General features: G+C 39.1%; 1 protein-coding gene across 9 annotated transcripts in view; it reads right to left on the bottom strand.

Annotated features, from left to right (window-relative positions):
• Positions 1–3,944: 3,944 nt before the first annotated feature.
• Positions 3,945–23,177, bottom strand: part of clip1a (CAP-GLY domain containing linker protein 1a) — a 179,303-nt gene continuing 160,070 nt past the window's right edge. For 8 of the 9 annotated variants that reach the window (XM_069933240.1, XM_069933242.1, XM_069933250.1 and 5 more), the window contains 5 exons: positions 19,563–19,680; positions 15,075–15,234; positions 13,048–13,100; positions 5,309–5,436; positions 3,945–4,692 (listed from right to left, as the gene is read on the bottom strand). In XM_069933240.1, coding sequence (XP_069789341.1) covers positions 4,464–4,692; positions 5,309–5,436; positions 13,048–13,100; positions 15,075–15,234; positions 19,563–19,680 — 688 coding nt within the window. In that variant the 3' untranslated portion in view covers positions 3,945–4,463. Of the gene's footprint in view, positions 4,693–5,308; positions 5,437–13,047; positions 13,101–15,074; positions 15,235–19,562; positions 19,681–19,812; positions 21,211–23,177 lie in introns of those variants that run through there. The other variant, XM_069933245.1, reaches the window with a different exon arrangement.

Genomic DNA, 23,177 nt, shown 5'->3' with positions numbered 1-23,177 from the left:
TGATCTTGCCCACTAGACTCCCGTGCGGTACCTTATCAAAGGCCTTCTGGAAGTCCAAATACATCACATCCACTGGCTCTCCCGAGTCCACCCTCTTTGTCACATCCTCAAAAAATTCCAGAAGGTTAGTCAAGCATGACTTACCCTTAAGGAATCCATGCTGACTAGCCCTTATACTATTATTACTGACTAAGTGTTCTGCTATTACTCCTTTTATGATGGACTCCAATATCTTCCCCACCACTGACGTCAGGCTAACCGGTCTATAATTTCCCGTTTTCTCCCTCCCTCCTTTCTTAAAAAGCGGCACCACATCAGCCACTCTCCAATCCTCAGGGACCTCCCCGGAATCTATGGAACTTTGGAAAATGTCGACCAGTGCCTCCACAATTTCCATAGCCACCTCTTTAAGCACCCTAGGATGCAGCCCATCAGGCCCTGGGGATTTATCAGCCCTCAGTCCCAACAATTTACTCATAACCTCCTGCTTCTGGATCCGGATATCCATTAGATCCCCTACCTCCCCAGTAAAGTTCCCCAAGTCTCTTGGTACCGCATGACCACTACCCCCTAACTGACTATAACCTATATCCTCCTTGGTGAAGACAGTTGCAAAGTATTTGTTAGATTCCTCTGCCATCTCCTTGTTTCCAGTAATAATTTCACCCTTGCCCATTTTCAAAGGGCCAATTTTAGACCGAACCAATTTCTTCCTCTTCACATACTTAAAAAAGCTTTTGCTATCCTCCGCAATATTATCTGCTAATTTCCTCTCGTACTTCATTTTCCTGTCTCTTATGGCTTTCTTAGTTACCCTCTGATGTTCTTTGAAGGTTTCCCAATCCTCTAATTTCCCACTCCGCTTCGCTATCTTATAATTACTCCCTTTGGACTTGATAATGCACTTGATTTCCTTAGTTAGCCAGGGCTGCCATTTGGATCTCCTAAAGCCTTTCCTCCACTTTGGAATAAATTTGTCCTGAATCCTGTGAAAAAAGCTCAAAATACCTCATTAATCTCTTGTGGTTTATAAGTAACACCTGAATTTCCTCGTATTGCATTAATTGTTCTAGAAACTTGTTCAGTCTTCAATTGCCATGCCAATACCTTATGCGCCCTTTCCCCCAACTTATACTAATGCTGTTTTGATCTCAAAACCAATCTCTCATAATTATTAGTTTACTTGGTATTATAACAAAGCTTCAAATTAGATAACTGTATCTTTTGCATTTTCCTGAAACTTTTTCTCCAGAGTTGCAATTTCTTTTTCTAACTCCAAAAGTTCAGCTTTAATATTGCTTTTTCCCTTTAGCTGCATAACTAATAATTTGACCTCTCAAATATGCTTTCAAAGCATCCCACAGTGTAAATTCACTATGTACCGACCCCTCATTCATCTCTAAAAAAAAATGTAATTGGATTTCTCAGATTTAACAACATCTCATTAAACCTCCACCTTCTCAGAAACCTCACAAGAAATCAACAACAAAAAATGATCGGACAAAATTCTACTCTTGTACTCCGCACTATCAACTCTACCCTGTAACTGAGCCAACACCAAAAAAATTCGAATCACATCTTGACTTAAATCTGCATAAAAAACTCTATTACCTTGTATCATCATAGGGCCCTGATTTTGCCGATCCTTCTGAACAGCAAGTCGTAGAATTACCTCCCAATCTTAAACAATGAATAAGGATCACTCGCAGAGGTTGATCAGGAAAAGGCTTTCTTCGTATTGCTCTATGCGCTCTATCCAACTCCAATCCCTCTGGAAAAGCATCCTTCCCCAATACCTCTCGCATCCATTTTTGAAAAAACTTCACTCGATCGATATCTTCAAAATCTTCAGGCAAGCCTACTATTTTAACATTATGTCTGCTTTGATTTTCCAAGATAGCGTAGGGAGTAGACATTCCACCTCTCCCCAGAAAAAGCATTATTTAAAAGAGCAGAAAGTGCTGAAGAACTGAGGCCTACCTCGTCGAAGGATCTACAGAAGTCGATTTTGGAGCAGCCGAAGATCAAGGGGGCGTCTCAGGCGAAGGTAATGGTGACTCCGGCACCTGGTTTGCGCCCGACAACGCAAGATGGCACTTCTACATCCAGTGATCCGATGGAATTGGTGAGTCACGCTCCCGACATAGATCGCACACTCGGGGACGCAGGACCTCGCGAAGGCGAGGGCCCTGCTTCAGAACACAGTCGCTTGCACGTCGGGCAGGCTACTGATGTGCTGAGCCCGACGGCCGAGGCAAAGGGCCTTCGCTACGGAGCCCTTGCTGAACTGGACATGCGCTCTCCTGGCGGCCCGATCGTGGTGGGCCCACATGGGAGGGAATGTTGACATGGAGTCGTGGGGCCTGGGAAGCTTTGGTCAGGGAGCTGGAAGAGGAGGAATTATTGGAAGAACCTGATGAGGAAATTGAAGCAATTTTAAGAGCAGCTAAAATTCTTCAAGGTAGGCCTCAAAAGTTAAAGAAAGCTTGTAGAGTGAAATCTCCTTCTTTGCAGGCATTCCAAACAGTGTAAGTGGAAGAAGAAACTACTTTATCTGTTTCTGAAAAATTTATGCAGCATATGAATAATATGGCTGTTCAAGTTACTCAGGGTTTTAAAGAAAGTAAGATTCAATTTACTGAATTGAGAGGAGAGGTGGCATCAGTTAAGGTTGTGGTTAAATGTTTGAGAGCAGTAGATGTAGTTCAGGATGAATTTAAAGATATTAAACGGGCATTTCGTGATTGTATGGATACTGTGGATCGGTATACTGAATGAATAGATTATTTGGAGCATTATCTTACAGATTGGAATGTTCAGAAGCATGAATTTTTGAAGAAGTGCTGAATCTTTGTTAAAAAAAAATCCACACGATTCAAGTGCAAATTTATTTTGATGCAATGTAAACTTCCACAATAACCTTTGCTTCTTTAGAAAAAAAAAGTTTGCATTGTTGGCTTTTCCTACAAAACTCTAGAATGAATGAATTACCTTTGGATGTTTTATGCTAAATCTGAAGCTTTTTCAGATGGTTTGAACGCTGAGCTTGTTCTCTTAGGAACAATAGACTTAAAGTTGATTTTTGAGCATCAAATAGCTAGCAACTGGTCCCATAAGCTGTGTTAGAGACAGATTCAACAGTTCATAAGATTATTTATAAGTAGCAGATTGACACTAACTAAAAATACAATAATAATTAGGTAGTTCTTAGTTTCCACTTAAATATATCAAGGTGATTAGGAATTAAATTTCAAACCAGTTATACAGTTTCATGGAATATCAAATAAGATATGCAGTCACCACTTAGAACTAACTTTTGGAGTTAATGTTGTAGCCAAAGCACACAAGGACTACCAAATGATTGGAAATGTACAACAGATAAACCATCCATTCTGAATATTGAAGTTGTGGGGGGGATGGGTGGAAATCAAGCAAATTTAATCTTACTGTTGGAATCATTTACCTACCTCCTGGATGTATGAGGAAACTTTTCCAACCACAGGGAAATGTGTAAACTTTATTCAGACAGCACCCAAGGTCAGGATTGAACCCAGTATCGAATAATACAACTAGCTGCCCTCATGGAAGATGACTGCAGTGCTTTTTTAGATGGTACACAATCTAGCCACTGTGTACTAGGTGTAGTGGATCTGCATGTTAAAGGTGCTTTGGTCTTGATCTTGGATGTTGTTATCTGCCACTGATTTTAATTTGACCACATCTGCTCGATATCAGGTTTGGTCAAATGATACTTTGTCAAGAGCAGCTGCTCTTTCGTCACCCCTGGAATTCAGCTTTTTGGTTCATTTTGGACGAATGCTGTGATGAGAGATTTGAAGCTGTGTGATTCTGGAGGAGTTCACACCAACTGCAACCGAGTCCACTATGACATTCCTCAAGGTGATGTACGAAAAATTACAAAAGATATTGAACAAGCTACATCATGGAATCAAAGGTAATAATTTATTAAATTCGACAGAGTTTGGATTTCATAAAGTCTTTACATATACCCTCTCTCGGCAACAATTGTAACACTATACATTTATTTCAATACCCAAATTTAGAAATGAAAGAAAAATATTCAACATATCTCATGTTGATTTCTGAGTAACTTAACTTTGGGCAAAATAAATCAAAAGGTATATACAAGTTTGTAAGCCAAATTTTCCACGTATTTTACATTCAATAAGAAATCACTATAATGTTCACCCTCCTTTATACAAAGTCTGACATTCAGAAGCAGATAATTTCAAATACTGCAGCTTTGTACATCAAATTATAATTCAAATTTTTGTTCGGTTGAAGCTTTTTTTAAAGGTAGTTCATACAGAAATTGTAATGAACAATGACAGATATACAGTACAGAGTAATGAAAGGAGAAAATGGTATGTTAGCAGAAATGAAAAGTGATAACTGAAGATCTACACAAAAAAATAAACTACATCTCAGAGTAGAGCAGCGTATTAGAAAGTCTCGTCATCATTGCAGTTATTCGTCCAATGCCCAAATACCTCACAGATGTCACAATAGGGGCGTTCATCTTTTCTACTGCCATGGTATGCAGAATGTGGTGGAAATTCAGATATCTGTGCTTGTGTTGGACAATCCTCTGTGTCGTGGAGATCAAAGCAATCACAAATGTCACAGAAGAAACGTGGTGGAGGTTTCTTCTTAGTTTGGGTCCCATCCAAGCTGCAAAGAAGACATTTAGTATAGTAATCTCAGTAGTCCTGACTTGTTCAAATAAACTCAAATAAGATTTCTGTATCCCTTACTTGAAGGTGAAAATGTTAAGTGCACAGATAAAAACTTATTTGATCTTTATTTTGAAAAGTGTGTTATATATTTTTCTCCCTCCATTCTTTGCCACTGTTTCCTCGCACTAACGTTTTCTCTGAAATAGCTCTGTACCACTGCACAAATCAAATCAAGCAAATCACATTTTGTGAATACATCATTATAAATTCAGCTCCTACCAGACTGGAGGTGGACCTTTCATCTGCTGTATTTCATGGCAACTATGTTTGGAAATAATTGCCCACAAACCCTTTCAGTTTATTTCCGTACCTTTAGATCTTTTTTCTGCATATCATCCTTTTCATAGACTATTTAAAAGCCAACCGTCTCTCTCTCTCTCTCTCTCCCTCTCAAGCATGCACCATTCTTGAAACATGTTAGTTAATTGCATTATCTACAATAGTTATCCTAATTACTTGTCTCTCCATCTCTCAATAACCACAAGTGAAGTATCAATCAACATATTGAGCTCACTAAATTCATAAAGCATTTAATTAGTATTTTTACTTGCCTGTCAAAATTATTTACATCATGGGCTACATTGCCATTGAGGGATGCTTCAGCCAGTTTTTCTAGTTGCACTTTCAGTTGTTCATTCTTTCTTTGCAAATCCACGATTACAGAGTTCAGGAAATCAATCTGGAATTCAAACAAATGAAAGCATGAACGAAATGTAGTGTTCTCTATAAAAAAGGGAATATTCACCACTGGTCAATTATTGCTGCCAGGATAGGAACATGTAGTCTTAATGTTAGCAAAGGGGGTCTATGCTAACTGAGTGAACTATTCCAGAATCCTCCAAATATCTGAGAACATTACATTTAGTCATTTGGGGCTTGTCAATCAAACCACTGTTTGGGGCAGAGAAAAATTAAAACATGCTCTAAATATGAGTAGTATTTGCAACCAGTACAATTATTCTGCAAAGAAAAAATACAAAATACTAATATTTTGCAAAGTAATTGCCATATTTGAAGGTATACAAGATCCCCCTCATTTCAGCATGGAATATTAAGAATTTATTTTCGTGTATTTATGGGTAATTTGGCAAACGGGTTCCTCCTGCACCTCTTGCTCTGCTGGTGGGGGCCATTGCAGTCAGCCTTCTCACTGGGCTCCAAAAAGTATGGCCTTGTGCTGCTGGCGGGGCCACCGTGGTTGACCTTCTCACCAGGAAAAGTAAACGGCGGGTTCAGAAGGCACAATCTTGCACTACTGGCAGAGGCTGCTATTGTTGGGCTTTTCAATGGGGGAAGTGAGTGACGGCGGCAGCTCCGGAAAGCACGAATCACCCGAGGGAAAATGGCCTGCAAAGTTGAGGGCCCGCTTACTGGACAGCCACAGTATCACCGCGGGGTTCTTGAAACTGGGCGAGTAGCTGGCGACATGGTCAATTTCAATTTCGCATACAAGACCAAGGGGGTATTTATGAGCCAATTTTGGGGGGAAAAATCTGCCTTCTAGAGTAGTTATTAACAATTAAAAGGCTTGCAGTCAACTTACACCTTTGCAACAAGAGTACAAAAATTCAGAACACAAATTGAAGATCAGGCCATGCAGTTCATTTTGCCTGCTCCACCATTCAGGAACACCTCCACCAGTATTTTTCTAATCTATATTCCCCTAATGGTCAAGTTTTAAACATGCACATCAATGGCACACATTTTTAGATGAGAATTCACTCATGCATTTATTTCAAAATATAAAAGAATAATATATTTTCATTGTTTATTGCCTTCTTTATCACATTGAAGCACATTTGATTTTTGTGAAGTAATCAATGGGAATATCTATTAATTCAATTAAAGGCCAACATGCGGATTTTAACTGGATAGTCCAATGTCATAGATGACCACGTGGAAGTTTTATGCTCAAAATGTGAAAAGATATCGATGCAAGCAGCAGTATAAATCCTCAGTAATACCAATTCATTGTACTCAAGTTCAAAATTTAGTCAATGCATAATATTTCTGACATTTTACCCATTGTTTTGTCTTTCTTTGGTGGCATGTTGATCTATACATTTTTAAACACTTTCTTCTATTTTCCGTAACTTTTATAACCTTATTTGTCAGTTTTTTTCACCTTTATCAAGGAAACTAGGGATTTGTAGTCTAACCCCATGTCATCATGTGGCACGCCCACCACCCCCCCATTTTTTTCCACACGGGATTAATTTTCAAGATTTTAAAGCAAGTGATTCTAAGTAAAAACTGGAAATGGGTTCATCTAATTTTTTTTATCCTGAGTCATTTTTAAAGCTGAATTCATAAAAGTTGTTTTGTAGTTAACACGTACTTCCCCAGAACCTTGAGGGAAATCAGGGAGAAAATAGCAGAGGCTCTGACAGTGATTTTTCAACAGTCACTGGAGGGGGGCATGGTGCCGCACGATTGGCGTGTCGGTTTAAAAAGGGCTCCAGGTGTAGGGCCAGCAATTATCAGCCAGTAAGTTTGACGTCGGTGGTTGGTAAACCAATGGAAGGTATTCTTAGAGTGAATATGTATACGTATCTAGAGAGGCAGGGACTAATTAGGGACACCCAACATGGGTTTGTGCGGGGAAGGTCATTGTTTGACAAATCTTGTTGAATTTTTTGAGGAGGTGACTAAGAAGGTTGATGAGGGTAGAGCAATAGATGTAGTCTATATGGATTTCAGTAAGGCCTTCAATAAGGTTTCACATGGAAGGTTGGTAAAGAAGGTTTAGGTACTAGGTATGAATGTTGAGATAGTCAGACTGGTTCAACAGTGGCTAGAAGGTAGATGCCAGAGAGTTACGGTGGATAACGGTCTGTCAGGATGGAGACCAGTGATGAGCGGTGTGCCTCAGGGCTCAGTTTTGGGTCCCTTGTTGTTTATCATTTGGACGATGGAGTGGTAAATTGGGTTAGTAAATATGCAGACAATACAAAAATATGGGGAATTGTGAATAGTGACAATGGTTTTCAGGGACAGAAGGATTTGAACTGCTTAGAAGAGTCGGCTGCAAGGTGGCAGATGGAGTTTAGTGTAGATAAGTGTGAAGTGCTTCATTTTGGGAAGAATAATCAAAACAGGACACATGCAGTGAAGGGGAGGGCGTTGAGGATGCAGAGGAACAGAGATCTTGGAATAACGGTTCAGCATTCTTTGAAAGTGAATTCTCATATAGATAGGGTGGTGAAGAAGGCTTTTGGTATGCTGGCCTTTATAAATCAAAGCATAGAATATAGGAGCTGGGAGGTGATGTTGAGACTGTTCAAGGCATTGGTGAAGCCAAATTTGGAATATTGTGTGCAGTTCTGGTCACCAAATTAAAGGAAGGATATCAATAAGGTGGAGAGGATGCAAAGAAGATTTACTAAAATGATGCCTGGATTGCAGTATCTAGAATACAGAGAACAATTGAGTTGACTGGGTCTTTATTCATTGGAGCATAGAAGGTTGAGGGGTGATTTGATAGAAGTGTATAAAATTATGAGGGGGATAGACAGAGTAGATGTGAATAGGCTCTTCCCCTTGAGAGTAGTGAGATTGGAACGAGGGGTCATAAGTTAAGGGTTAGGGGGCAAAAGTTTAGAAGTTATGTGAGGGGAAACTTCTTCACTCAGAGAATGGTAACTGAGTGGAATGACCTTCCGGAAGAGGTGGTTGCAGCAGGGTCAATTTTGTCATTTAAGAGAAGGTTGGATGAGTGCATGGATGTGAGGGTGTTGGAGGGTTATGGACAGGGAGCAGGTAGGTTGGACTAGAGGACATCACTTAAATTGGTGCAGACTAGAGGGGCCGAGATGGGCTGTTTCCATACTGCAATTGTTATATGGTTACTTAATTCTCATGGAGAGCATGGTTAGCATAATTGGGGAGAGACACCATGGTTGAAATAAAAACACAATGGTGGAGCAACCTGCTGAGTTTCTCCAGCATTGTATTTTTTATTATTGGGGAGAGCACTGTTTGGGGTTTGACATCATTGGGGAAGGTAGCAAGATAAACAGACACCTATTCCAGATAGTCAGGGTAAAATGCATCTCATTAATGGATTTCTAGTGAGCTTGAAATGAAGAAAGAATAGTTTGGACTGTGGTGACTTGGAGGGAAGCATTGCAGATCTCAGCATTTATTAATAAAGTGTTTAAAAGACAATTGAATGGATAAGGTTTTCATTACAACTTTGGAGGAGCTGTACTGAGGATCTTTAAATCCTTGCAGATTTAAAACATCCCGAGGTACCATTTTATTCAAGAACAGTGGACAATCCCAAGTCACATGACAAGCAGATGGCAATAAACCATATTTCTGTAATTATAATTGATTATCTGGTTTTCGCATTGTTGTTTGTGGGGTCCTGTTGTGTGAAAATGACCAATGACATTGCTTGTATTACAATAGTGACTGCATCCCCTAAAATACTTGATGGGATATGAAGCATTTGAGCCAACCTGATGCTGTAAATATTTGTGGAATTTTATATTAAATTCAGTATTATGTAAAACAAAATAATAAAACATGCATTAAAACAGGAACTGAGCAGCCCATTCAACACAGATCCATTCCAATTCATAAACATGCTGGAGTCTAAAGATTTAACATTATTCAAATACTAAGATCATCTTGTATGTGAATGATTTTCTGTTGGTGTTATTCAGACTTCTGCCTGATTATCATTGATCTGTGGATTCAGGTAATAGGATTGTCTTAGCAATTTTGCAAAAATAAAAAAAAAGGCAGATATCCAGAACACACAGATAAGGACAATGGCAAGCAATAACAAACCATTTGCTGTTTGGACGGAAGCATCGTCAGCATTCAGGAGGAAAGAGAAAGGAAAAGGAGTTAGCAAAGTGCAGCATTATTCACCATTAAATCTATCAACTAAAAATTGTGAAAGACAAGAACTCTCATAAATATACAACAGAACTAAAAATGTCCTTTTTGTGCATTGATTTTAAAAAATAAATACTTCAAGACAATCTATTTCATGAACCGAGCGAAATTATTATTTGTTTGCTTACACTAAATGACAAACGTATCAATTAATTCTTCCAATTAACTATAATGTTGAATTACTAGAAAAACATTAATGCTCTATTACATGGTGTTAACTCTTCTGTGGAACTGATGTGGTGCAAATGATTTTTTAGAGAAAACCACCTGCTGCATTGAAGAGCTTTGTTTCAATAACAGATGTCTCCAAATTGTTGCCTACCCTTTATTAAAACCTTCCACTGCACCCAAAATAAAATAACTATTATAATAGTAAACCATTTTCAGATTATAAAAAAGCCAAATCTGTAACATCATTCATTCTTTTACAAAAAATGAAAATAAATTGTCCATTTCATCTGCAAATTAAAGATAACAAGTGACCCTCCAATCAAAATCTACAGATGTTTCCAGGCTCAATAGGAATTCATTCTAATGCAGGGAATGTTGCAGTTCCCTGAAGATTAGACCAATCTAAAAGTAAACCAGTTTTGTCATAAATTGGGTAAATGTAATTTAATCATTTGTGGACAGTAACAAAAATAGTTCATTCATAGTCGTTTCAGGAAAAATTACTAATCAATAAAACTGATTATATATTTAAAAACATTCAAGAAAGCTGATCTCAGTATGACAGTGTCTACATGTTTCAGTAACATACTTCGAGGAAAGGAAATCCACCTTCCTTGGTCTGGCCGACATGACAGCCCAAACATGCCATTGTGGTTTAGTCTTAACAACTTCCTCAATTCAGGGACATTTTACAGACAGACAATAAATTCCAGCATTGTAAGTAACATCCACATCCCATGAACAGTAAAAAAAAATATTGTATATAACAAAAATATAGTAATGATCCAGATTAGCAACCTTAAACTTTGAATGCCAGTGGATAATTACTGAAACTATGAACTCTCCTAGCAACACCTAGGGGGTAGTTTGAATCCTGCAACAGCAGGATTGAATTGAATCTGCTGCCAATGTTTGTAGAATGCATTGTACTTTGATAATTTATGTGTTTTTATTTTTTTTAAATTTAGACATACAGCATGGTAACAGGCCATTTCAGCCCTCAAGTCGGTGCCGCCCAATTTATGATCCATTAACCTACACCCCTGGAGAAAACCCAAGCAGACAAGGGCACAACATACTGTTACGAGTCCAGAGGACCCAAAAACCCAACAGCAATAGATATGTACCATGACAAAGGGTAACTTAAACAAAAGTTCCTCTTAATTATCTTTGAACATGAAAATAGAATCAAACTTTAACTTATCTCTATTGACTCACTTAACCTACTTAAACCCCTTCTAATTTTAAGTGCACGTGTGTGTAAGTTCAGCAAAGTTCTTTGGTTCACAGTCCAATCTCACCGGTTGCAGGCAATTCTTGTACTGTGCACAGAAGTTAACAGTAATAAAGTTCACCAGGCTTTGATGTTTAACAGGTAAATGGTTACCACTCCTAAAGGTCCTTGTTGGTTTTCAGATAGAGTTTTTCTTGTTCCAGAACATCCACAACTGATTCCTTTTTAATCAGTCACTCCAGTGTCTTGCTGACAAAACCTGCCCCCTTCAGGGTTCTCCAGATGATAACCTTACATACATACACACATTTTAAAACCAATCTTATTTGAAACACTGAAGAACTCATATTCAGGAACATTGCAGGATCTTTGGAGACTTTTATGCACATTTCACAAGTAGGTGCTAATTGAAATGACATCATGAAATGAATAGACCATTGTTTGGAATTGGAGACAGGCTGGATGGTTGGATAACTACAAAGCTTCTGACCTTTCTGAAAAGTGCTCACAGAAAGTTCACTCCTGGGTTTTGTTTATCTAAGACAACACCTTGACCAAGAGAGAACTCCTGTGGTTTGCTGAAGAAGGTGGGGTTTTTTGCAAGTGAGAGAGTCACATGGGCTTTCTGGCAGTCTCAGTTGGGGGGAGGGAAGAGAGAGAGAGAGAGAGAGAGAGAGAGAGAGAGAGAGATGAAACCAATCTCAAGAAGCCCTCTCAGCTTGTATGTGTCTGACACTGAAAGCAGCTGAACAGTGCAAGCCAGGAAGAGCTGGTTGGAAACAGAAAGTCCCAGAGCAGTGGATGGCTGGAAGTGCCATCTGTCCGATGTTTCTCTTGGAATAAGTGAAACAGAAAGGAACTCTGTGGTGGTAGCCTGAAAGAAAGAGGCTACCATCTGGAAAAGAGCGGTAAACATTTACTTTTCGAGCACCAAAGCCTGGTAAACTTTATACATGTTTAATTATGTGCACAGTATAAGAATTGCCTGCATCCAGAGAACTTGGAAGATGGAGAAGTGAGATTGAACTGTAAACCAAATAACTTTTCTTAAATTTACACACACATTACATACATGTGCGCTTAGAATGAGAAGGGAGTTATTTTGTGTTAGTTAAGTATAGAGATAAGTTAGGATTCTGTTTTCATGTTTAAAGATAATTAAAAACAACTTTTGTTTAAGTAACTACTTGTCTTGGTGAATGTCTATTGCTGCTGGGTTTTGGGGTCCTTTGGGCTTGTAACATAATCATTTCACTCTGGTTCTAAGAACCAATGGGTTGTAGTATGACAATCTAGAGGTTAGCAAGATTGATTTCAAATAACATTGCAACTTTCCCCAATTATATATATTGGGAGAAGTATAGTAATGCTAGCAGAATCAGCGATCAGAGTCATCCTTTTCCACTGGCATACAATGACTTGATCAATCTTTGGACATCTCTTTGGGGCCAGTAGTGGTCAGAATGGTTTATAAGGTTTTGCTAATCTTCAAATTTGGAAGAGAATGCATTAAAAATTGACAGATAAAGTCAAATTAATTTTTATTAAAATTTTTGAATTTAGACATGCAGCATGGTAACAAGCCATTTCGGCCCACGAGTCCATGCCACCCAATTTACACCCCATTAACCTACACCCTGGTACGTTTTTGAATGGTGGGAGGAAACGGAGCCCCTGGAGAAAACCCTCGCAGACACAGGAAGACTGTGCAAACTCCTTACAGACAGCGTGGGATTTGAACACTGTTCTGGATCGCTGGCGCTGTAAAGGTGTTGCGCTAACCGCTACACCAACCACGCTGCCTGTAAAGGAAATAATGTAAAGGAAATCATTAAAAATGCAAAATCTAACCCCATGCAAACTCTACATTTTGTTCAACGTACAGGCATTTGGCTGAACTTTACTTATAGCTTCAACATAGCTTTCCTTTTGCTTCAATCTCCATTTTAATCAAATCAGTTCATTTTTAGAAATTACCTGACTCTCAGCAGAATCATTTTCTTCCCTTTGCTCTTCAAAAACTTGTTCACCTTCAAATTAAAAGATTAAAAATTATATGCAAAAGCACAAGGAATATGAGCATTTGTGAGAACATGACTGTGTTCATATTTATGAACAACTAAGTTAGGTTTTGTGTATTAAAACACAATGAATAATTGTAGTAAATAAATGATCTGTACCAACTGAATTCATATGCAAGTAGTGAGCTATTTTCTAAAGAAGATAAATGTACTGTCAGATTTACTAGTTCTACAGGTGGCTGCAGAATGTTAGCATGGATGCCATTCACCTTCACATCCATGTATCTTCTTTAGTAGTTTCAATGCTAGTTAGTACACATGTATGATGACCTCTGCTTTGTAGTTACATATAGGTTTCAGCCTGTGCTTAGTAGCACCATTCGAAATTCATCCATTCAATTCCACTTGAGACACCTAATATAATCTCAGCTAGGACTTGCGTGCAGTACAGAATGTGGTTACTTTCAGATAAGATGCTGTTCTAAAGTACTCAGGTAGATGCAAAGATCCCAGAGCAACTTTTTAAGAGAAGGAAAAATATTAGCGCCAAAGGCAAGCCAACAACATAGAACCATAGAGGAATTACAGCACAGAAACAGACCACTTTGGCCCCCTTTTTGCCATTGAAACAAATTTCGCAGATTATGTCACTGCTACAGCTATAACAATTAAAGACTTATTAGCCAAAAACCATTTTGCAAGAATATGACAGGCTCTACCTCATAAATCCAAGCAAAGGCATCTTTATTTTGAGAAATTGAGTTCTTTTGAGGCATTAATTCCATCAATTTTATTATTTCATTTATGGCCACGTCCAAGTTTGTTTTTTTACACTGACTCAGAATTTATAATTAGAGGAATCCATTCAATCCATCAAATTTATTAGAGCTGAAACAGACGAATCCTACATTCCAACTGTAGGAATTTGCTTTCTAGGTTATAGTATATCAAATGCACCTGTAATGAGTTTTTAAAATGTAATAAATGTTTTGCCTCCGGCAACCCTTCAGGCAGAAAGGAGCAGAATCTCACCTTTTTCCTCAACTTTTATCCAATCATTTCACCAACTACCTGAAACCTATGCCCTCTAGTTCCTGAGGATTTCAGTCACCTTGATTAAATCTCCCTGTCCGTTCTTTCAAAAGAACGTGATCTCAAGTAATCTTACCTCAAAATCAAAATACTCTACATCAAGTAATGTGCTTGTAAATCTCCTCTTAACCTCCTCTAGTGCTATCATATCCTTTCTGTCATACCGTACAGCAAGTCAAACTGCACACTGTATCATAGATGTGTCATAAAGTAATGTTTTTCTATTCAAACATCTACAGATATGTTTGAAATATTTAAATAATTACATTTTATGGAGTCAACAGGTGTTCTGCTCTTCCAAGGAACACCTCCCTGATCCTACCATGTTCTACTTTAGGATTAATCATTCCATCAACTTGTCCAAATGTCAAAAGTTTTCGAAAATCCCTGGTTTCACACTACCATGGGTGGGAAACTAATCAAAATTAATGTTTTCCTGCTGGAAGACAAAATCTTCATAAGCAATCCTCCACTCATAACACAAATAACTAGTTTAAGGTAGGTTTCTGTCTATACGAAAGAACTTCTAATGTCATAGTGGTACAGCAAGGAAGAAATCCATAAACTGGTTACTGCAAGTTTTTAAAGAGTCATGTAGCAATGTTAGCAAGAGCTTGCAACAATATTAGAGATGTCCCAGTTTGGAAAAATCAAATTCAGTGGAACTGTTTTACAAAGTTAGTTGGAAAGATACAGTGAATAAATTATAAATCTGACAATCATGGAAATTAGCACCAAATCTCTCACACACACATCTCTCCCTCCCCCCTCTCTATATCTATCTCTATAAATATATATAATATATATATATTTATATAATACACATACCCACACACAAATAGATTAGCTATTTACACTACATCATTAATTCAAAATGTCAAGACTAATTACCTGGAGAGGATGCGATGCTATCAATCTGCCTTTGGTTATCATTGATTTTCTTCTCTAAACTCTGTACTTTCTGTTCAAGTTTTGATTTATCAGATTCTAGTGATTGAACTACTGACTGCAATTTTTTTGCCATAGCATTCTCACTTCGTAGCACGGCAATCTGCAAATCATGCAACATTAAGTGTCACCAGTGAATGTTTTTGATAGGAAGTTACAAAAATTTACAATCAATACAAAGCCTTGAAACAATGTTTAGTATCTCAGCCACCATGCTATACATGGAACTTTGTGCAGCAAACTACAACAAATTCATAAATCATTGGTGCAATAATTATAGGTATTTACTCTCAGAAATTAACATTTTGCATGGCATTAAATGAAGAAATGATTTCTTCATTTAACTTTTTTGAAGCTCAAGATCTACTGGTTTTCAGTTTATTGGGCCACATTACATTACACAAATTGACCCAAAATTCACTATTTTTACACTAGTAACAATAAAGTGAAAATTCAAACTGTAACAAATATCAATTTTTTTGGGATCATTTATAGCATGAATTTATTTGAATTGTCAACTGGTCATGAACCTTTGATGAGGGAGAACTGATAACGATAATGAGTTTATTATCTATCTTTTGTATTTATCTTTTCCAATTTAGCTGGACAGATACCAGTTAAAAATAAAAGCATCAAATTACCATATAGCAAGAGATAATAAATAAAATATTCAAAATTACAGCAGTGTGAGAAAAAAAGGTGGCATTTCAGTAATGCAGATATTGGTCTTTCTGTGGTGCTGGAACTGTTTACCATTAGGCAGAATGGGAAGCCTGATAGCTGTTCTTGAACCTGGAGGTGTTAGATGTCAAGTTCCTGAAGATAGCACTGAGAAAAGGTTGTTATCAGGATGACCAGGGTCCTTTATGATGTTGGCTGCATCACCTCACGTAGATGTCTTCAGTAGATGGAGCCCATGATGGACTTGGCTACATTCGCTACATTCTGCAGCCTCCCGAATATTCTGCAAATTGGTAGCTTGCATTCAGATGTCAGCCCTCAAACTCATGGTAACAATACTGGAATTGGAACACTGTGAATTCAGTCTCCACTTCTTAAAATTAAGTTGAAATTAGAATGACTTTTCCAAAGCAGTTCTTTCAAAGTTCTTAGCTTTCTAATAAAAGCTGAGCTGGGGTAGGCGGGGCGGGGGGGGGGGATGTCACAACTGTCCTCAAAAATTTACTTTGAGAACACATAGCCTTCTTGGATTTTGGGCCCTTTCAGTCCCACCAGCAAAATCACCAAGCATCACATGCAAGTGACCTACTTCCTAGAGTGAACCTCTCCTTTGGAGTGCCACAGTGAAATTAGAATGAATTTTTCCAAAGCAGTTCTATCAGTTATCAGTTTTCTATTGAGGCCACATCTGCCCTCAAACTAGTACAGCTGACTCCTTGCCCAGCCAGGGAGTGAGATATGGCTTTTAAAATGTAGCCAAAATCAAAGGATTCTCCCCCACACTGGTCACACTGTCTTTTCTTGCTGCTCCTTTCAGGCAGAAGACACACTAGGGTTTACTCCTGACTTGTCTGCATGGACTTGCACATTCTTCATTTGACTATGTCAGAGAAGCTTGATCGGCAACTGTAAATTGCACCAAGAGTGCAGGTGAATGGTCCTTGGGATCTGTGTGACTGCAGTCGCTGTGGCAGCACTGGAGGTGAATCCACGGACACTCAGTGACTCTGGGGAACTCTCTTTTGGTTTTCTTTCTCTGACTGCAAGAGGCGCTTCAGGCAATTTATGCCAATGGTGAATCTGCCTGCCTTACAGCAGACAAAAGGCAATTTTGTGTAATATGACACTGTTTTTATTACATGACAATAAATTGAATGCTAAATCTGTGGAGGTGTGGGGGGGGGGGGGAAGTTAATTTTGAAAAAATGGGATTAATATAATAGGTGGTTGTTGATCAGCAAGGACTTGGTGGGCCTGTTCCCATGCTCTCTCTCTCTCCATGATGTACTATAGTTGCCAACACTGAAATTTTCTCACCATCTAAAAGGCACTGATCAGAAGCATGAAGGAATACTGACCCCTTGCTTTGATGAGTGCTATTATGACATCACTCAAGTCGTCCAGGGCAAAGTAGCTTGCTTGATTGCCATCTCAAACTCTGCTTCAAGCATTCACTCCATCATCCATTAGTGCAGCATGGTTGCAAAATGCACTACAGATGTTCATGTAGGCTTTTGTGACAGAATCTTGCAAATTTGTATTTCCTTTCACCAGCAGGTCATACATCATGCAATCTTGGAAAATATTGCTGTTCTTTATAAACCCTGGACTTTCTGATTCAACAAATTGTGAAAGTATATGTAGCAGGGGATTCCAGAAGTTCAAGATGAAGGCTCTTCAACACCTCTCAAGCACAATTAGGGGTGTATATCAAAATCTGGTTCTGTCAGCAATAACTGCATCATTAAAATTTATAAAGGTGAATCACAACCACATTGATTTGTATAAATCAGCTCTGTTGGCTTGCAGATGCACAGTCTGTTTCTCTACCAGAATACAAATGAAAGTTTAATTTTTGTTCCAAACTGAAGACTAGCAAAATTTCTTGGGGAAATTGATGGGATTGAAGGCAGATAAATCCCAAGGGCCTGATAATCTACATCCTAGGGTACTCAAGGAAGTGGCCATTCAGATAGCAGATGCTTTAAGAATTATTTTCCAGAACTCGATAGACTCAGGATCAGTACCCATGGATTGGAGGGTAGCTAATGTTACCCCACTATTTAAAAAGGGGGGTAGAGAAAAAGCGGGGAATTATCGGCCGGTGAGCCTTACATTAGTAGTGGGCAAAATGATGGAATCCATTATTAAGGATGTAATAGCGGAGCATATGACTAGCAGAGAAGGGATCGGACCGAGTCAACATGGATTTACAAAAGGTAAATCGTGCTTGACAAATCTATTGGAATTCTTTGAGATGGTGACAGGTAAAATAGATGGGGGAGAGCCAGTGGATGTGGTGTACCTGGACTTCCAAAAGGCCTTCGATAAGGTCCCGCATAAACGACTAGCTTCCAAAATCAAGGCTCATGGGATTGGGGGCAATGTATTGATGTGGATTGAGAACTGGCTGGCAGGTAGAAGACAGAGAGTTGGGATAAATGGCTCGTTTTCTGAGTGGCAGGCGGTGACCAGTGGGGTGCCACAGGGATCTGTACTGGGACCCCAGCTGTTCACAATTTACATTAATGATCTGGATGAGGGGATTGAATGTAATATCTCCAAATTTGCAGACGACACTAAGCTAGGAGGGGTTGTGTGTACGGAAGAGGGGGTCAGGAAGCTCCAGTGTGATTTGGATAAATTGAGGGACTGGGCAGATACATGGCAAATGCACTACAATGTGGATAAATGTGAGGTTATCCACTTTGGTAATACAAACCGGAGGGCTAATTACTATTTGAATGGCAATAGATTAAGAGATGGGGAAGTGCAGAGAGACCTAGGGGTACTTGTACACCATTCTCTGAAGGCGAGCATGCAGGTACAGCAGGCAGTTAAAAAGGCAAATGGTATGTTGGCCTTCATATCAAGAGGGTTTGAGTATAGGAACAAGGATACCTTACTGCAGCTGAACAGGGCCTTGGTGAGACCCCACCTGGAGTATTGTGTGCAGTTTTGGTCACCTTATCTAAGGAAGGATGTTCTTGCAATGGAGGGAGTGCAGAGGCGATTCACCAGGCTGATACCTGGAATGGCAGGAATGACTTATGAGGAAAGATTGCACAAATTGGGATTGTACTCGCTGGAGTTTAGAAGATTGAGAGGGGATCTCATAGAGACATATAAAATTCTGGCAGGACTGGACAGAATGGATGCAGATGGGATGTTTCCAATGATGGGAAAATCCAGAACCCGGGGCCATGGTTTGAGGATAATAGGCAAAGCATTTAGGACCGAGATGAGGAGGAATTTCTATACCCAGAGGGTGGTGAATCTGTGGAATTCATTGCCACAGAGGGCAGTAGAGGCAGGTTCATTAAATATATTTAAGAGGGAATTAGATCTATTTCTTCAGTATAAGGGTATTAAAGGTTACGGAGAGAAGGCGGGGACAGGGTACTGAACTTTAAGATCAGCCATGATCTCGTTGAATGGCGGAGCAGGCTCGAAGGGTCGAATGACCTACTCCTGCTCCTATCTTCTATGTTTCTATTGGCCTAGATTTAGACATTGAACTTGTAAGTTTCTCTACCAAACTGGAATCAGTTCCGTCTTACATGGCCAAGCTAAGAAAGCCTTGCAGCATATTTCCATGAATACTTTCACTAAAATTTCTAGATGCAAACATCGATGGTGATCTATAAAACTATTTTGGCAACAATTGGTACTTTTATTTTTAAACATATACTTGCATATTTTTCCTTTGTAGTATTCCCAACTTTTGCTCAATGTTTTAATAAGTATTACCTCATTCTTGAGTTTCTCTAGTTCTTTGTCTTTATCTGTGATCAAGGCACTGGCAGTAGTGAAGGATTTCTGTAAAGAGTTTTTATCTTCCTCAAACTCTTTCTTTAATAGAGATTCTCTGCAAAAAAAATCTCAGTATACTAATCGTACTCACAAAGACTAAAAAAAAATCTAAATTTAGATTTCAGTTTTACTGTACTCAGCAGCATGGAACTGTTCAAATCATCTTACTATTAAAAATCAGAATGCAGATTTTACTGATTACACTATTTTTATGTACTTCTTAAAAAAATAGGAAATCTTGTACTTACATCTTTATTGTTTGTTGTGTCAATAGTATGGCATTTTAAGAACTGCAGTAAGACATAAAAACTATTCCATAGTAGTTTCGGCTAAACTGACACCATACTCCATTTAAAGGTAACTGAACATGCATGGTTTTGCATACCAATGATTGGATACACAATATTCATAAAGACAACACAGCTAAATCCAACAGTTATAGATTTTACTGTCTAAAAAGCCAATTTAACATAAAAATACACACAAAATCCTAACTTAATGTCATAATCTGACATCCAAAAAAGGCACATGATGCCAAGCAACAATGATTTCATGCATAGTGCTGCAAGTGCAATTACTGATGCATGCAAATGAATGTTGTGAATCCTGCTGACATCTGCATGCTCCCTCTCTGCAAATGGCAGCATTCTCTTTTAAACAACAAGAATAAAAAGAATTACATTTACACAGATAAAAGCTTGTGAGAGGAAGCTTTCAGATTCAGTAGACAAAGTGCAGGTTCATTGAGACACATAACATGCTAAACGAAATGAAACCAATTGTTTCAGCGGAGATGGCAATATAAACTGCTAAATTAATTTTCATGCTATCAGGAATGAGAAAATTAAGTGGAGAACCTGGGTTTTATAGCAAAAAGAACACAATGCTTATTGAAGTGGCCCTTATGGCCATTTCTTAATATTCCCCAGTGCAATTTGGCAAGCTGTAATTTTAAATCACCAGGCCTCATTACAATCTTTCTCCTGACCCTGGTGGAATGACACGGTGAGATAGACATTTTGTTAAAAAAAAATATATGTATATATTGAATGCACTTGGGGCTAAGAAAAAAAAGGAGATTTTTCTGGTGGGGGAAATGAAAGTAACTGAGAGCAATGTCTGTTAGGCAATGGCATTTGTTTTGCTTTAATGAATTAAATCAGGTTTTACTGATTTAATTTTAAAAAAAATGTAGGAAGTGAATTGGCAGGGCAAACATTTTATTGACTAAAGACCTTGAGAAAATAACGAAGAGCCAACCTTCCTCAACCTTTGCATTTCATCTTTATACATGGTATTGCAACCGAATAAAACAACGTGTTCGCATTTTATATTTTTGAGGGTGACGAATATCAAAACGAGGGAAGAACATATTTTTCACTTTTACTTTTCTTGTTAGTACCAAATATTAGCAGAGACAGCTTCAAATTTTGCAGATTTAAATTTTTGCTGTTAACACCCAAGAGGATGAGTCTGATACCATCCAGATTCATTGACATTAGGTTAGCAACATTTTGGACTGGGTTCAAGTTATTGCTGGAACTTCCTCATTCCAAATTTGTCCTCTGAAGGCAGTGGCTGGTTTCTAAAACAAAAATAAATGAGCAATGTGAATCACAATCTCAGCACCAAACTCCTGGTAATGGATTGCTTTATTTTTCTATTTATTTATTTTCTGGGACGAGGATATTACTGGCAAGGCCTCCTTTTATTACCCAACCCTGTATATCCTTGAGAACATGGTCTTGAGCTGCAGCTGTTCTTCTTTGGGAGGTACACTCACTACGCTTTTGAACAGGGAGATTCAGTGACGATGAAGGAATAATGATGTATTTCAGGCTACATGATGTTTTTGATTTGGTACATAAAGGCCAAATTTTGAAGAAGGTGGAGGGTCATGGATGGAGTACCAATCAAGCAGGATGTGGCTTCTTGAATTGTTCTGAGAACTGCATTTACCCAGGCAATGATATGCCATCATTCTCCTGACTTGTGCCAAGTAGATGGTGGAAAGACTGGCATGTTGCCACAGAATATTCATCTTCTGATTTGAAGCCAATGAATCTATGTACCTGATCCAATTAGGTTTCTGGTCAATGTTGAAGATGGAGGAACTCGGTGATGATATTACTATTGAGCAGCAAGAGGAAGTCGTCAAATCACCGTTGTTAGAGATGGTCATTCCCCAGCACTTGTGTGATGTGCATGTCAAATCCAGCCCATGCCCAAACGTTATCTAGCCCATGCCCAAACGTTATCTAGCCCATGCCCAAACGTTAACCAGCCCATGCCCAAACGTTATCCAGCCCATGCCCAAACGTTATCCAGCCCATGCCCAAATGTTATCCAGCCCAAGCCCAAACGTTACCCAGCCCATGCCCAAATGTTATCCAGCCATGCCCAAACGTTATCCAGCCATGCCCAAACGTTATCCAGCCATGCCCAAACGTTATCCAGCCATGCCCAAACGTTATCCAGCCCACGCCCAAACGTTATCCAGCCATGTCTAAACGTTATCCAGCCATGCCCAAACGTTATCCAGCCACGCCCAAACGTTATCCAGCCCATGCCCAAACGTTATCCAGCCCATGCCCAAACGTTATCCAGCCATGCCCAAACGTTATCCAGCCATGCCCAAACGTTATCCAGCCATGCCCAAACGTTATCCAGCCATGCCCAAATGTTATCCAGCCCACGCCCAAACGTTATCCAGCCCACACCCAAATGTTATCCAGCCATGCCCAAACGTTATCCAGCCACGCCCAAACGTTATCCAGCCCATGCCCAAACGTTATCCAGCCCATGCCCAAACATTATCCAGCCCATGCCCAAACGTTATCCAGCCATGCCCAAACGTTATCCAGCCATGCCCAAACGTTATCCAGCCATGCCCAAACGTTATCCAGCCATGCCCAAACGTTATCCAGCCATGCCCAAACCTTATCCAGCCCACGCCCAAACCTTATCCAGCCCACACCCAAATGTTATCCAGCCACGCCCAAACGTTATCCAGCCCATGCCCAAACGTTATCCAGCCCATGTCCAAACGTTATCCAGCCCATGTCCAAACGTTATCCAGCCCATGCCCAAACGTTATCCAGCCATGCCCAAACGTTATCCAGCCATGCCCAAACGTTATCCAGCCATGCCCAAACGTTATCCAGCCATGCCCAAACGTTATCCAGCCCATGCCCAAACGTTATCCAGCCATGCTGCATATCTGTGGACTGTATCATTTTCGATCATTTGTGGAAATGAACTTGGTTTAATCACCAGGAAGCATTCCTATTTTTAACCTTATTTTGGATGTTAGGGCATTAATTCGGTCCAGCATACAGCCAATATGAACTATTCAGTGACCCCCCCCAAAGACTGGGATGATGAATCTCCAACAATTTTAAAGTAAATTGTTGTAGTCCGCCTGCCAAATTTATTTTTAGAGAATTGCTGAATGAATGAAATAAACTCAAGGATAGAAAACATTCCACAAAAATATAAAAGTAGTACAGTAGCAATTTTTCCCCAAAATTGTTAAGAATGACCCATTTCAAA

This window comes from Narcine bancroftii, chromosome 4, assembly GCF_036971445.1.
Source record: "Narcine bancroftii isolate sNarBan1 chromosome 4, sNarBan1.hap1, whole genome shotgun sequence".
Classification (NCBI taxonomy): Eukaryota; Metazoa; Chordata; class Chondrichthyes; order Torpediniformes; family Narcinidae; genus Narcine; species Narcine bancroftii.
This window is presented reverse-complemented; position numbering and strand designations above follow the sequence as displayed.